Genomic DNA, 17,103 nt, shown 5'->3' with positions numbered 1-17,103 from the left:
TTTTATGTAATACAGCACCATAGACAGCAGCTCTAGAAAGACAGCTCATCATTTATATCTTGGTATCAAACCATGCTGGTGCTAAATAAATACCTATTATAACCAACTATTGCACGATTTGCATGTCCAAACCTTTGTCCTTGAAATTCTGCTTTTCATAAATGTAATGCTTTCCTAATAATCCTTACTGATTCATTCAATATAGCTGCAAATCTCTCCAATATGCTTATCTAATGGATTGTCCTATTAATAAATATGACAATTTAAAAGCAACAATACATTTTCAGATACATCACAAACATGTTTAAACATAAAGCTAGAACTTGTATTATACTGCTCATGTCTTGCAGTAATAAAAATTTTTGATTGCCAAGAGATTTACACAGTAAAAGTCACTGAATGGATGAGACATACCTTCCAACATAGGTCCTCATTGGCTTGCGTGTTAAGGAGAAAGGTAGAAACATGTTAGTAAGAGCTGATTTGTAGAGCAGGCTGGGAATTAGGATAATATGGATTCCACAAGTGGACCAAATACAAGTAATGATTGGAGCTACTTGGATCATCCAGAGGATATCATACTATGAGGACACTGATAATTAGACAGTACACAGAACTGCCTTCAATAGGAATGCAGGAGAAGTTGTTGGGGACGGGTGTATGTGGGAGATGTATCCTGCCCTATCATGTATTGTTTCTTCCATTTATACACCAGTTTCAAAGTAGATAAAAATTTGATAATTCCCTGGTTTAAAAGTTATCTTTGGCTAAGTAGCTCAGTAAATATCTGAATTCAAAATATTCAGGTCAGAAATGAAGTTCGCTTGTTTCCTTAGAAAGATAACATTTACACTGATACTTAATACTTGCACAAAAAATAGTTCACCTTGTAGCTTCTCAGTTACTTCTTTGCCCCTGTGCTTGTAAGCATTGTTCTGTGATGTCAAACGATTTAAAAAGAATTCAGTCACTGTAAGGTATTTATGGTTGCAATTACCCAAGTACATTGTCCAAGTTGCCAAGGAACTATTGCATGAGTTATCATCTTGACAAGATAGAATCTAACCAACTACCCTTGAAATTCAATTGCATTACCCATCACCGATTCCTTCACTACAGACAGAATATCTCATGAAAACTGAAAGTGTCTGAAAACAGACATTCCTTTTGCCTGCACTCCAAGTGGTTTAGCCAACCTCATCCAATCCAATCTGGAAAGGTTTGGGGAAGATGCTGCAAAACCTTTAAATCCCATGGGCGCTGGTTGCCTTCTCGCAGTTTGTCCAACTCAGTTCAAAGAGATTTACTAAGAGTACTGTATAATCTTAAATTAATTAAAAAAATGTTTTTCAGGTACGACTACTACATAGTATTTTTAATATTATTTCAGCTTGATTGATCTTTTCTCAAAATAAGCAGGGTGTACTGATGTTGGGAAATGGGAGAGGCATGAGAGTTATGAAATCCAATATGAGAGAAGTGAATTAATATCAGCAGCACATGAACACTTAATTAAAAGTGCTTTGCAATTATATCATTTGTTTTTTCTGTATGTCCTAATTATTGACTTTGTGGGGGTACCAATATGTTTTATGAAAACTGGCATATTGAACATGACAAAACAGGTATGATCCCAAAGTTGCTGGATTTCAGGTACCTATGTCAACTTTTTCAGAAACTGACAGGACCAGTCACACAAATGCTATGGTTACAAGACCAGGTCAGAGGATGGAAATTCTGCTGCAAGTGATCTACCTTCTGATTCCTCAAAACCAGTCCACCAAGGCATGAGCTAGGAGCATTACAGAAGCTTAATATCACCCAGGAGAAAGCTGTCTGTTTGATGGGCACCTTATTTACAACCTTAACATGCAATCCCTCTACTACCAGTGCACAATGACAGTATTTACCATCTAAAAAATATACTGCAGCAATTTGTCAAGCTTCCTTCAACATCATCTGCGAAAACCTGCAACTTCTATCACCGAGATCTGGCCTGGGCAAACGAAGGTGCAACCCATATTTGGTGCACAGCAACCTCTAATCCAGCCTCGAGATAACCACTGGGAAAGCGCACACAGTGCACTGGTAAACTTCAGTGCATGCCAACAACTGCTCCTGGTGCTTGATAGGTGTGAGAAGCTGAAAGGAGCTAAAATGCAGATTGGGGAGAGCTTCAAGGGAAGCACTTCATGGGAAGAAAAGTATTTGCAGGTAATTTGGAGTTGACCAGTTATGGGAGTCTGGAGGTGGGTTTTTCTTGGATACTGCACCATCATGTTAAATCAGGAAGTACGTGTGGGGCAACAGAAGAACACAGAATGCATACTCACTTAAAATTATTACTCTTTGATTTACTTTCTGGATTTTATACACAATTTCAAAACTTCAATAAAGTATGAAGTGTATGAAAACTAAAGTCAATTCTTAAATACAAAGGAGGTCCATTCTAATGTGTTTCAATATACCATGAATTTGCTTATTGCTTGAGGTTTTATGGCAGCCAAAAGAAGCAAATGACTATTTAAATCTTCATTTTGTTAGTTAAAAAGGAGAAAGTAAAGAGTTTTCTTAATACGGCCCATACATTATTACATTTTGGACCTCAACATCCACATTAAAATGGACTTCCACCATAGTTTTGATGTTCTATTTTTCCAATTTCCTCATTTCAAAGCGCTGATTCTTCACGTCCATTTTGGGATAGTAATACACAGAAGAGCTCCTTTACTCATTCAAAAGGGCGTAAGATCTGTAATCTAGTCAAAATATTTGCACCTGTATGCCTGTGAATGGCTTAATTTATAAGTTCCCACAGACAGTTACAGTAGTATGAGGGATGTAGAACTTTAGATAAATGGGCAGTTAAGAAAATATAGAATTGTTCTCCTTATAGCAGAATAAAATAAGGTCAGGTTTAACGGAAATGTTTAAAATTATGAAGGATAAATAAGGAGAAACTGTTTCTAGTGCAGAAGGGTCAGTAAACCAATATAGAGGTCATAGATTTATGCGTAATAACAACAGAACCAGTGGGTAGTGAAATTGTAGACCTTGCAAAACCTTGATTTCTAATTCTGCTAGTGAACAAAGTATTGAAATATCAAAGCATAAACGCTAACTGCAATGAACCACAACATATGCATGACTGAAGATCTCCAAAAGCATTCTCAGTTTAATATGGGCATCTCAATGATTATTTTTAAGCACATCCAAAAATTAAAGCTGTAAAAATTCTTTTTATTCTTGAAGAAGTGCAATTAATATTTATATTTTTACAAAAAAGATGGTAAGTGAAGAATGTTTGGTCTTAGCTAAGTTTTTTGTATTTTGAGAAATTTGAAAATGAGAAACATGCACCCTAACTGGTCTGGGACAGGTTAATGATGCTGTTAGTAGCACACCTTCTAAAATGTGCTGAAAAGTTATTAATTCACAGTTCTGAGCACAAGAGGTTGAGAGAGAGGTTGCAGATTATTGTACTCCCTACATGATGTGGTGGGTATTTCTGAAGTGCCTTTCGGCTCACCCACATTTTCCTTTTTATTTCTTAATTGTTTTTTGCTTCTAACACTATATCATCAATTATAGCAAAGCAGTACTTGTATTGGTAAGTCTAAAAGAAAACATTGCAGTTAATGGAAATCTGAAATGAAAACAAAATACTGCAAGTACTCAGCAGATCAGATGGCATTTGTAAAAAAGAGTGGAATTTGATGCCACTCAGAAAAAAAGGTGACAAATTACATTGTTAACATTACGCCAGAAAGCGTGTAAAAGGAGAGTATGTTTGATTTCATTATTATACGTGATGCACTATTTAGTGGTAATAGTGCTCATCATAAATTGGAACCTCCTACTCAACACCTCTCCCTGGCTTCCTGTCCTTGCAAAGATCACTCCCCCACACATCCACAGTCTGACAAAAACTCAAGCTGGATAAAACCATCTGTGCTGCACCTTACTTACCACTCCATAATGACACATTCAATACTCTCTGTCTTCCATCTCGGCTCCCTATATGGAGCACTCTTCCTAAGCAAGTTCTACCAAGACACCCTTTAGATCAAGAAGTGGTGTGAATGCCTTATGCACTTGTGGACAGACATACACAAGGCTGCATCTTATCAAGGAGTGCCCCTTCTATAAATTAACTAGCAGACTAATCATCTTAAACTCAACAAATCAGGCTTGGCTTTGAGGATTTCCATGAGAAAGTGAGGACTGCAGAGGCTGGAGATCAGAGCTGAAAATGTGTTGCTGGAAAAGCGCAGCAGATCAGGCAGCATCCAACGAGCAGGAGAATCGACGTTTCGGGCATGAGGCCTTTTTCAGGAATGAGGAAAGTGTGTCCAGCAGGCTAAGATAAAAGGTAGGGACTTGGGGGAGGGGCGTTGGAAATGCGATAGGTGGAAGGAAGTCAAGGTGAGGGTGATAGGCTGGAGTGGGGGTGGGGGCGGAGAGGTCAGGAAGAAGATTGCAGGTTAGGAAGGCGGTGCTGAGTTCGGGGGATTTGACTGAGACAAGGTGGGGGGAGGGGAAATGAGGAAACTGGAGAAATCTGAGTTCATCTCTTGTGGTTGGAGGGTTCCTCGGCGGAAGATGAGGCGCTCTTCCTCTAACCGTCGTGTTGCTATGGTCTGGCGATGGAGGAGTCCAAGGACCTGCATGTCCTTGGTAGAGTGGGAGGGGGAGTTGAAGTGTTGAGCCACGGGGTGGTTGGGTTGGTTGGCCCGGGTGTCCCAGAGGTGTTCTCTGAAACGTTCAGCAAGTAGGCGGTCTTTGAAGAAGGATTTTGCATTTTCCCCCAGACGTGATCGACGATGCCCTCCACTGCATCTCCTCCACTTCCCGCTCCTCTGCCCTTGAGCCCCGCACCTCCAATCGCCACCAGGACAGAACCCCACTGGTCCTCACCTACCACCCCACCAACCTCCATATACAGCGTATCATCCATCGTCATTTCCGCCACCTCCAAATGGAACCCACCACCAGGGATATATTTCCCTCCCCACCTCTATCAGCGTTCCGAAAAGACCACTCCATCCGTGACTCCCTCCATCAACCCAACCTCCACTCCTGGCACCTTCCCCTGCAACAGCAAGAAATGCAAAACTTGCGCCCACACCTCCCCCCTTACTTCCCTCCAAGTCCCCAAGGGATCCTTCCATATCCGCCACAAATTCACCTGCACCTCCACACACATCATTTATTGCATCCGCTGCACCCGATGTGGCCTCTATATTGGGAGACAGGCCGCCTACTTGCGGAACGTTTCAGAGAACACCTCTGGGACACCTGGACCAACGAACCCAACGGCCCCGTGGCTCCACATTTCAACTCCCCCTCCCACTCCACCAAGGACATGCAGGTCCTTGGACTCCTCCATCGCCAGACCATGGCAACACGACGGTTGGAGGAAGAGCGCCTCATCTTCTGCCTGGGAACCCTCCAACCACAAGGGATGAACTCAGATTTCTCCAGTTTCCTCATTTCCCCTCCCCCCACCTTATCTCAGTCAAATCCCTCGAACTCAGCACCGCCTTCCTAACCTGCAATCTTCTTCCTGACCTCTCCGCCCCCGCCCCCACCCCACCCCGGTCTATCACCCTCACTTTGACCTCCTTCTACCTATCGCATTTCCAACGCCCCTCCCCCAAGTCCCTCCTCCCTACCTTTTATCTTAGCTTGCTGGACACACTTTCCTCATTCCTGAAAAAGGGCTCATGCCAGAAACGTCGATTCTCCTGCTCCTTGGATGCTGCCTGACCTGCTGCGCTTTTCCAGCAACACATTTTCAGCTCTGAGGATTTCCATTCATTAAATAAATAATCAGAAAAATAAAAGTTTAATGCTTATTTATCTTCATTATAACTTCATTTTTTGAGGATTTATGGTCAGCTCTCTTGCATCTTCCCTCATCCAACTTCCATACCCAGATGTGGCCCACCAAATGAGAGGTAGGCCTGCTTAGAAGAAAAAGGGTTGCTGATCTTTGGGGGCACAATGTCCTGCAAGTTCACCTCCGAACTATTCTAGGAGTGCAATCATCTGTGTTGAGTGTGTCTGAAGGCAAAACAGTCTGAAAATTGTCGTGACAAGTAAATATAGCACAATACATCAAACTTGTTACAGGATTAATGGTTGAAAAATTATAGCAATTTCTTATAAATTCTGATGAAATGCAAATACTTCTGGGCAAATCCAACCATGGTTGTATTGGTGAGGTAGACAAGTAGTCATCACATCCTCAAGGGAGATAACGTCATGGAATCTGTGGACCAGATTTTCCACTCCCTTGAGCAGCCTGGGCAATGATGGAACAATTAAGAAAATAGGATGAAAATAGCAAAATCAGGTTCTTAATGTTGAGAAAAAAAGTTCTGACTTTCTCCTTGGATTTAAATAACAGATTCGGAATCTCACTAATGAGTGATGATTACCTTATTTCCATGTATTTACACTCAGTATTAGTTAAACATGCCTCAGTTCTATGCAATTCTATTTTCCTTTCCTTCCCAGAGAAACTACATAGTGCCAATTCCCAGCATGAAAGTCAAAGTGGTTACCTGGCAACAGAAACTCACCACTTGCATCTCCAGGCAAATAATTCTGTCTTCACCAGAATAATCCTGCATACTTCATGAACATATTCTTTCTCTACCTTTCATCCACACAAGTAGACATTGCCAAATCACCAACCTCACCACATCACCATGGCTGCATCCATCTCTGTATGATTTCATTTTGGAGCTCAGGGATACTTATATGCTTCTGTTAGGTCACTTTGGCCACGGAGGCATGCATGCATCCACACAGACTGCATTTTCGGAATCTTAGCTTACTTTCTTAGCAGTCATTCACTTTATGCTCATTCGGAAGCTGCCAGCCTTCTCTTTAGTGATGAAATTAGATTCCCTACAGTGTGGAAACGGGCCCTTCAGCCCAACAAGTCCACACCAACTCTCCGAAGAGCAACCCACCCAAACCCATTTCCCTCTGACTAATACACTGACACTATGGGCAATTTTAGCATGGCCAATTCCCCTGACGTGCACATCTTTGGACTGTGAAAGGAAACTGGAGCACCCAGAGGAAACCCAGAGAGACACAGGAAGAATGTGCAAACTCCACACAGACAGTCGCCCGAGGCTGGAATTGAACCCAGGTTCCTGGCACTGTGAGGCAGCCGTGCTAACCACTGAGCCACTGTGCCGCCCCAGTGTGCGGCTACAGGCTGTCAACCTCTGTGGTTTGCACTTCTTTTCAGTACAGAAGGGAGACACAGGCAGCTGGTCATCGCTTTGAACAATGAACAGTCAAAGGGATGGACATTTGCTGTAGAGCATGACACTATGTCAATATCACACCAACATGTATGAGCAATTTATGCAGCAAATGCACTGCACGTAATTCAAACAAATGCCATGTCTAAAAGTCAAAGGGCCAGTCCTTAGTGGGCGGATAGCTATAAACTATTATTCACACAGTGGCCTATAGCTAATGGGAAAGAAATATTTCACCAAGAGGTAGCTTTCGATCAAACCAACTTTTGAGGATGATATGGAAGACTCAGAGGATGTACAAATTATACACTTTACTTTGCAAAAGGACATTTTCTTCCTCGAGTGGTGGGGAGATCCTTCTTATTTGGCATGGTTTACAATCTGGTAAGTACTTCATTGACACGTTCCAGCAGCTGATAAAGATTGTAACAAGTAAAAGTTTCTGACAGTTGAAAAACTGAAGAATATTCTCCATGACAGTGACATGCCCATGTAAACAGCCATAAGAAACTTGACTGACATGCATAATGAAGGGAGGAAAACATTTAGTATAGATGTCCAAGGCTATGAACCGACTTAGCTAAAAGGTGGAAACGCCTGTCCAAGTTCTGAGGGCTGTCGTGGCTTAAGCATGCTAGTACTTTGCTTCCAAAAACTGGCAATGTCCATGGAAAGCCAGATGTAGCTGAACTATTGGATATCCACTTAGACTTGCATTCCATCATTCCAGTTGAAGAATCAATGTACCAGTGATTAGATGAGAGGGGATGAGACACATGTACCTCCTTTCAGATGCCCTTTCCCCTGAAGGACGCAGGAAGTGCTGAGACGGAGAAGGAGTGCATGCCAGCAATCCTGTGGGCCTTCTTCTCAGGACACTCTTGGGTTGGCGAGCCTGCACAACCCCTCCAGTACTGACTCCAGCAAGTGAAAATAAGGGGACTGCTCCTGTACTCATTCATAGTGAGCAAAATGCCTTAGCCTCAACTGCTGATCTTCCATCAATCCCAACTTAATTAGTCAATGCTAGTTCATTTCCATAGATTCATTCTGTTTATGAGAAACTGACTTTTGGTCATTTACACAATTAAGTTACTTTGTCTACCTTACTACCAGCTTCGGGGAGCATCATAAGGTTCCGCCCTATTTTCCCCACATGCCTTCCACTAGAACGCATGAACATTAATTGGTTTGTAATGGGAGTCAATTCACTCAATAAATACAGACTAATAATTATAGCCCTATGTAACTAAAACTTTTTCGCACTTTTTTTTCATAACAATATACTAATTATACACGGATGAACAGTTACAAATACTCTGGATTTTAATTAAAGACTTAATACTATATGCAAGTTACAAGCGATCTATATATCTAAGAGGAAATCAACTCAGCCCTTGCTTGATACGTCACATGTCATATGACAACACTGACTGCAAAGATGTTGTACACTCCTTCTTTACATTGTTCATTCAAGTAATATCATAATCATGAGTGCATTACAAGGAAAGGAAAATCCAAAAGGAATATTATTCTTTTTCAAAAGACACTGCTGAGTACTAGCGATTATGGTACGTACTAAATTAACAAACTGTAGGTCAAGATCAAATTCTGATGAACAAAACCTTGAACCCGAATTTAAAAATCCAATAATTTGCCACCAAATTCCAACTATACAATCATAGCCACCAAAATCTAACTGTATGAATGGTGCCTATTTGGCCCATTGACTTAGTGCTGGTTTTCCACAACAGCAATTTAGTTAGTCCCATGCCCTGCCCTGTCCCCGTAGTCCAGAACATTTTCTCTCTTTAGATGAGAATTTCATTTTGAAAGTCAGAACTGACTATGCCTCCATCACCTTCTTGGGCACTGCATTCCAGATCCTAATCACTCACATTTTATGTTGCCTTTGATTCTTTTGCCATTCACCTTGAATCATATCCTATAGTCCCAATTTTCCAAGTCTTTCAAGATTGGGCAGGGTAAAAAGAAGTTATAAAATATTTACATTTACACAGGAAATGCTTCAATGACATGCTCACAATCTCAGTGAAAAAGTACAACTCCTCTAATGACTCAGAGAACACTAACCAGGACCATTGAAGTGGAGGGAAGAAATCCGGGATGGATTTGTGCACTTCAAATCACATTGCTGTTGCTAGCTGAAGTCAAGCATCAACAAAGAAAGGAATGTGTGGTAACCTGGGTATACCATCTTGTCATTCCTCAAACTGTGCCCAACCAGTGATAGGTGCCAAAGGTTATGCATTAGGTTCTGCCTAAGAGACTGTCTAAGAAGAGCATTTTTCTCTTCAAGAAATATAAACTCCGTAATATAATTGCTCATTTACACCAATTATGAATGCTGTGTCTACTTCAAACTGGTAGTTGACACATCTTGTTCCTATGCAAAGTCTGCAATTTTGCTTCTCCTCCTATCCATATTTGCAGGAAATATATATGTGGTGTGGTTTAATAACGTGATACAAAAGCAAACAAAGCACAGGGATTCATTTCCATAGAATTGAAGAACCAGAAGCTGTATTAAGTTTGTACAGAACCTTATTAGACCACACTTGGGAGTAATGTACACAGATCTGTTCTCCACAATATAAAAAGGATACAGAGGTAAAGTGAAATGCTAAACCTATCACGAAAAATTCAAGAGGCTGGGGCTCTTTCTTTCTAGAAGTGACTTAGAGGTATTTAAAATTGGGCTAAAACTAGAAATGTTTTCGACTTTTGGGGGAGACAAAAACCCAAGAGACATGAAGTTAGGTGATAATTAACAAATCCAATATGAAATTGTGAGAAACTTCTTTACCAAGAGAATCAACGGAATGCCTAGCCATCACAGTTGTGGTGACTAGCACAGATGCTTATAAGTGGAATTTATATAAATACATACAGGAAAAAGGAAAATAGATGAAAAGTGTTGGGAGGATGCTCATGTTGACTATTAGAAGTCAACATGGATAAGGTGGGCATATGATCTGTTGCCATGCTGTATATAACGTGTAAGCATAAGTATTCTAAGCTCTTGTGCTTTGGTACTCACTTATTAAGCTCTTACTCCTAACTTTATTACATCATAGTAAATCCAGAATTAATACTCAATTACTCTGCTAACAATTGGTCTTAAGCTGAATCTAAGAAGATCCCTGCTACTTAATTATACATTCTGCTAATAATATTCTTATATATGAACTTAAAAGGATAAGCTATATCAATTGCAGGAACAGCTAGAATATGAATGAGTTAGGACAACACCACTCGTCAAGTGTCTTGTTTTGGTACCTCCTACTGTCACAGTCATTCTCTTTCTGTAAAGGCATAATATCATACCATGCTGTATGACTAGTTTGATTTGGAGTAAGCAAGGTAGGTATTCCAGATTCAGCTTTTAAAATAGAGTGACCTTCTCTTCCCAACAAACTGAGCAACTATAGTGAAAGAGAACAATTAAATTTGAATCCTGCCTTAATGCTTAAGAATACTTCAATTCTGCGGATATGCACTTCATAAAACTATTACTTAAGAATACTAGTTAATTGTATGAAACACATGTCCGCAGAATTGTCCAATAATTCAAACCCACCAAGTAAAATACAGACTTCATCACTCTAAAATTTATATCTTGCCTGTGGATACCTTTTATGCTGTAGATGTACTTTTACATGCATTTTTAGAATGAAGGAATTGTACATACCTCTTGTTGAAACATATAAAGAACCATTCAGGTAGCTTGTTGCGATTCGCTTACGCTAGGAAAATTAAAATAAAGTCATTAAAAGTATTTTAAAATAGGGGCCAGAACACATTTTATAAACAATGTATTTATATGACAATTTGCCGATCAAAGTATTTCAAAGTGATGTGGTGTAACCAAAGGAAAAAAATGCATTTTAGGATAAGATTATCCTGGAGTTTTAAGGTCTATTTTTAAAAGAAGTATTGTCTGCTGGGAAGAATGCTGGTCAAACACTGGGATTTCCACTGCTCACTGAAAAGTGCCATGGAAACTGACGGGGGTTCTTTTAAAGCTTTCTTGGTAACCTCTCAGTAAGGTAATAGAACACCAACCTGCATTATCTGCTGAAACTTTGGTATGGGGCATGAAATAAAGAGCAAGAATGAAAACTAACTGAACTAAGATGACACTTTCACTCATGTGTCCTAATTTTAAACAATTGTGAAGTGCTTAAGAGGATTGCAAAAAGGAAGTATGACTTATCCTTATATAGCACATTTGACTACCAAACATCTCAAAGTTCTTTATAGTCAATAAAACACTTTTGAAGGTAATCACCATTCTAACGTAGGATATGCAGGCATTAAATTGTACACAGCAACTGTCACACTGTTGTCTGCAGGCAGTGGCCAGATCATTTGTTTTTGTAATGCTGATTGAATGAGAAATATTGGCCAGGACACATGAGATAATTCTCCTGCTTTTATTCAGAATAGTGCCATAGAATCTTTAAGGTCACCCGTTTACATCCCTTCTGAAAGATTCTGAAAAGGTGGTCAATGGCAAATTTCACTTCCATTTATTGGGTATGGAAAGAGTAGGAATACTCCTCCAAGCTGCAAAAGCTCAATTCACTTTCACTCTTCAAGCAATAGAGATTGATCCAGCCCATGGTCTTACCTTCTCCAGCTTAGAGCATGATTGGATTGCATGTTAGGACATCCCAAAACAGGTGAGCTAGCCCCAAGGCATTCAAGTTCCAGCTGAGCCTGCTATCTCCATGTAAATGAGGCACAGCCTTCAAAATGGACCATCCCTCCAGCCATAACTAATACTTATCCAATCAAAGCATATCACCTACATCCATTTGGGACAATGAAGATGGTTAAGAATTCAATACAATAATCTCATCCTTTGGAATGTTGGCGACTGCACCTCATTAAGTCAAGGAGGTTGCTTAATGTGCTTAAGATTCATATGGAATTAAAAAAAATATATGATACTTACTGGGAACTTGAATTATCACTGTGCCTTTAATGTCGAAATAAAAATCAGAAGCATTCTAGCAGTGCTGGAAATGGAAACCAAGCCAAATGAGGCAGAGATCAGATGAGACAAAAAAATCTCTGCATTTGGCTTTTGATCGTTTTTTATATAAATGGTTGAGGGCTGAATAGACCAAAAGAGTGATTTTCCATATAGCATGAGTGAGGCAGCTGAAGGTGCTACCATCAGTGAACAGTTTCAGTGAAATGTGAAGTATACAGAAGGCAGGTTTTCCCGATGTTGAGTTGGAAGATCTCATAAATTGCCCAGGATTAAAGAGCAAGTAAAAGAGTTTAATGATTATTTGGTAAAAGAGAACAAATTTCTTGAGGAACATGTAATTATTATCCAAATATGTTTCTTATAAACTACCTCCATTTCAAACTAACTGAAGTTAAAAAAAAATTAACTAGTTAGTCTCTATCAGCATTGCTCCCAGTCAAAATTAAATTTAAATTGCATTATGTTAAGGCAACTGTCTCTGTATTTGCAATGATATTGTATGCTTGAGTTTCTCTGCTTTTCTGTTTGCTTTCTATGGGCTCTCTCTTTATGTGCCTGTTTCAGCAAAATTTAACGTCTGTGTATGAGATGAAAGATCAGACACTGGTTTCTAATATCACCCAGTCCATGTGATATACATTTTTTCAAAAATAAAATGATAGGAGAAAGTTCTTTATGTTTAGGGTTATCTGAATATGGAAGGCTTTTCTCTCAACAATTAGTGAATAGTAAGATTACTTGTGAATTGTTCTAACAAAGAGCTAATTACATCCTTCAGTAAAATAAAGTTACTTGGGATACAGCAGAGTATATGTCGAGCCAAAATAGATACTGAAAGGACTATTTTTTAAATTCAGCTCTATTAAGAGCTCCTTTGTGTACATTACTTATTTTTCTTTATTTTTCTCTCTGGAGATAATGATCTGGCATTAAACAGGAGTTGAGGCTTGGGGCAGATCAGTCATGAGCTTGTTGAATGGCAGGGTAAGCTTGAGGGGCCTACTCCTTTTTATACTTCTTATGTTATTATAGAATTACTGAAAACTTTTTATTATGCACACACATATTACTGGCTCTAAACTACTTTTGTAATCACATATGATTGGATGGATTATACAAGACAATAATTTTCACAATTAAATATCAAGATATCAGCAGAGAGATACTAAGCATCCTGTTCACTGAGACAAACAGCTGTTCTGGTGCTCTCACAGGTTAATGTGTGCAACACTGAAGTATTGCATATATTTTCCATACTTCCAAGATTCAGTAATTAATATTTCATGATATAACCAAAGATCCAAAGAACTACAGATGCTAGAAATGAGAAACAATCAGATGTTGCCGGAAAAAATTCAGCATTGCTGGCAACATAGTTCTGAGGAAGGATCACTCAATCCAAAAAGTTAACTCTGATTTCTTTCCACAGATGCTGCCAGACCTGTTGAACTTTTCCAGTAATTTCTGTTCTGTCCCCAAGGTGATAATAATGAAAGAAATCTGAGGTTGAGACTCAATATTCACTTGCAATTACTGATAAACATTTAGGAAAAGAAAGAAAGCAGCTGATAATGTCTTGCCAGTGTAAATATTACATTTGCTGATACTAGACTGATGTGATTATGACAACAACTTGGGAGAACACAAACACAAATTTAATGAATGTTTGATCTAGTAATGCCTTACTTTATGATCGAATTCTATAACCAGGAATTAACATTATTAGTACTGGATCTGTAGTAGTAAAGACTATATTGAATAAAAATCAATAGCTCATATTGAAATTGTCTTTGATAGTTTTCATATATAATGTGTTAAACTTACACGCAGACAAAAGCACAAAAGTTAACCTAATGATGAACAGTTTTCAACCAGTTAAAGCTGCAAAGTTTTTTTAACATGCACCTTGCTAACACCCAAATATAGCTAGAACATTTGTGAAATTCTTCGACATTTTAACTTCGTTTCAGTTAATGGTACATAGTAAAGAATCAAAGTAGATGTTTTATCGAAAATGGCAATAGCTCATCATTTATGTGTATTTATACTATTTAATGTTTGTTAGGACTGCAGAAATGAATAACTTACTCAAGTCAATATTGACAATATGGAAGACTGGGTCATTGCTTGGCAAATGGAATTTAACTAACTCAGAAAAGTTTCACAATATCTAAACATACAGAGTAATGTCACTTACCTCTGGCTCAAACAATCCGCTGTATGTTGGATTGGCTGTGCTTCTTCTCTTTCTTTCCTGGCGTCTGCTTTGGATTTCTACAACCATCAAAATATTATTATTATAATCAAATAAATTCCAAATATTTTAAATAAACAAAAAGAGTTGAACTAAAATAAAATTGTTTTAAAACCGATATGTTCTCACATGAAGCTAATTAATATTAGGACCAATACTGCGATAACTCAGATTTGTGGTAACCATACTTTGCATTCCAAAGCATAAAAAGCAAGAAAATATTTGATTATTCTCAGAAGTTAGTAATATGACCCAAAATATTGGCTCCTACAACATACATAGAGAGCATTTCAAAAAGAACCTTAATTCATTCCATTTATAATCCTTCCACAATTTTCACAAAAAGAATTAAAATAACACTGTTGAGATAAAAAAGAAAGAAAAATACATCTGCATGAGAAAAATGCAAAAATACAGTAAATTGTCCAACTCATATTTTCAACACAACTGTAATGGTTTTTGATATAATACAGTCCACAGTAAGCTAAGCTTTTGGTTTAAATTATATGTTGCGACCGTTATGTTACTTACTACTCACTGGAGTTTAAAAGACTAAGAAGTGATCTCATTGAAACATATAAGCTTCTTCAGAAGGTTGACAAGGTAAATGCTGAGAGGACGCTTCCCCTCATCGGAGACTGTAGGACCAGGAGGCTCAATTTCAGGATAAAGGGGTGCCAATTTAAGACTGAGATCAGGAGGAATTTCTTGCTACAGAGAGCTGAGCGGAACACACCTTGCATACATGTTAGGCTGGAATAGACAGATTTTTGATCAGTGGGGAAATCAAGGGCTATGGGAAAATTCAGGAAAGTGGATGTGAGGAATGTCAGGTCAGCCATATTGAATGGTATTGCAAGCTCAAGGGGCCAAAGTAGCCTACTCCAGTTCCTCTTACTTATGGTTTTACTGATCATTCTCAAGACCTCTTCCCATCTGTCTTCTACATATACATCACCTTTACCTAACTGCTATCAGTTCTGAAGAAGGGTCACTAGACCCAAAACATTAACACTGCTTTCTCTCCATGGATGCTGTCAGACCTGTTAAATTTCTGTTTTTATTTCAGACTCCTGGGGAAACTTCTCTCCAGCCAGAAAAACACCCATTCACTAAACTTTGCCTCCTATCCTTCCAACATTTATACACCCAAATGATGTGTCCCCTGAAAACCACATACTTCTGCTTTCTGAATAAATCGGACATGATACTTTATTTAACATCTTTTGAAAGTCAATTTATGTATATTGAACCACTTTGATCAAATCTCCCTTCATCAAAAGGCCAAATCAGGCTAGTCAGACCTTTTAATATAATAAAGCTGTAATGGCTTTCCCTCATTAGTTCATTCTTTTTCAAGTGAGAATGATTTATATTAGATTAGATTCCCTACAGTGTGGAAACAGGCTCTTCGGCCCACCAAGTCCACACAGACCCTCTGAAGGGAGACCCATTTCCCTCTGACTAATGCACCTAACATTATGGGCAATTTAGCATGGCTAATTCACCTGATCTGCACATCTTTGGACTGTGGGAGGAAACCGGAGTACCTGGAGGAAACCCACGCAGACACGGGGAGAATGTGCAAACTCCACACAGATAGTCGCCCGAGGATGGAATCGAACCTGGGACCCTAGTGCTGTGAGGCAGCAGTGCTAACCACTGAGCTACCCTTCAGAAATCAGCTTCAGCACTCTCCTCAATTACAGGTGTTAGGCTGATTGGCCTGTAGTCTCAGGTTTTATTTGTCCCTGATAAACTAAACTATTCTTTAATGATTTTTTCTCACATTTACATGTATAAACATTTGTAGGCTTCTTTCTGCTGGAAAAATTGGAACTGTGTACCCAAACTATTCTTGCAGAACTTCTTTCAGCTGCTATAGGAAAAACAACAAACACTTATGAAAGCAAATGAATAATTAACTAACATTTCAGGGATGAAAGATGGCACCTATTGCAAAAATTAAACCAAGATACAGAGATTTCTTTTAAAACATTAAGATTGCACTTGATGAAACAATTGGACATACCTTCCAGGTGCTCTGTTGTAACCAGGCCTAGTGAGACCATAAAGGCAAGTTTCTGCAAAATTAGAATGTATGCATGTTTATATAAGTAAAATGCATAATATATATATATATATATATATATATATAGAGTCCCTATGAATCCAATCTTACAAAGGGTCAATGATCCTCAACAGCTTGCATTTATACAGCATTATTATACTTGTGAAACATTCCAAAGCATTTCCACAGGTATGTCGCCAAATACTATTTGGCATCAAGCCATATTAGGAGATATCAAATCAAACACTAAGGTTTACAGAAGTGCCTTAAATGAGTGGTAGAGAGGCCTAACAAGAAAATTCCACAGGAACCAGGAAACTGAAGATAAGGCCAAACTGGTACTGTGATTATTAGTTTAGTTCATAAGGCCAGATTTGAAGGAATAAAGAGAATCCTAAAGTTTGTGGAGTTGGAAAAGATTAAGAGACAGACTGATTTAAGAATGAGGATATCTGCAAGGTTACTTCAT

The 17,103-nt window shown here is 38.9% G+C and overlaps 1 protein-coding gene across 10 annotated transcripts in view; it reads right to left on the bottom strand.

Annotated features, from left to right (window-relative positions):
• The window catches only part of phf21b (PHD finger protein 21B), a 210,794-nt gene that overhangs the window by 19,307 nt on the left and 174,384 nt on the right, over window positions 1–17,103 (bottom strand). For all 10 annotated transcript variants that reach the window (XM_087997377.1, XM_087997381.1, XM_087997382.1 and 7 more), the window contains 4 exons: window positions 16,596–16,647; window positions 14,507–14,583; window positions 10,999–11,053; window positions 415–437 (listed from right to left, as the gene is read on the bottom strand). In XM_087997377.1, the coding sequence (XP_087853503.1) occupies window positions 415–437; window positions 10,999–11,053; window positions 14,507–14,583; window positions 16,596–16,647 (207 nt within the window). The remainder of the gene's footprint in view (window positions 1–414; window positions 438–10,998; window positions 11,054–14,506; window positions 14,584–16,595; window positions 16,648–17,103) is intronic.

Source organism: Chiloscyllium plagiosum, unplaced genomic scaffold (assembly GCF_037043375.1).
Source record: "Chiloscyllium plagiosum isolate Xiang-an unplaced genomic scaffold, Cpla_swu_hap1 HiC_scaffold_19, whole genome shotgun sequence".
Classification (NCBI taxonomy): domain Eukaryota; kingdom Metazoa; phylum Chordata; class Chondrichthyes; order Orectolobiformes; family Hemiscylliidae; genus Chiloscyllium; species Chiloscyllium plagiosum.
The sequence above is the reverse complement of the archived record's forward strand: the minus strand, read 5'-3'. Positions and strand labels throughout refer to the sequence as shown.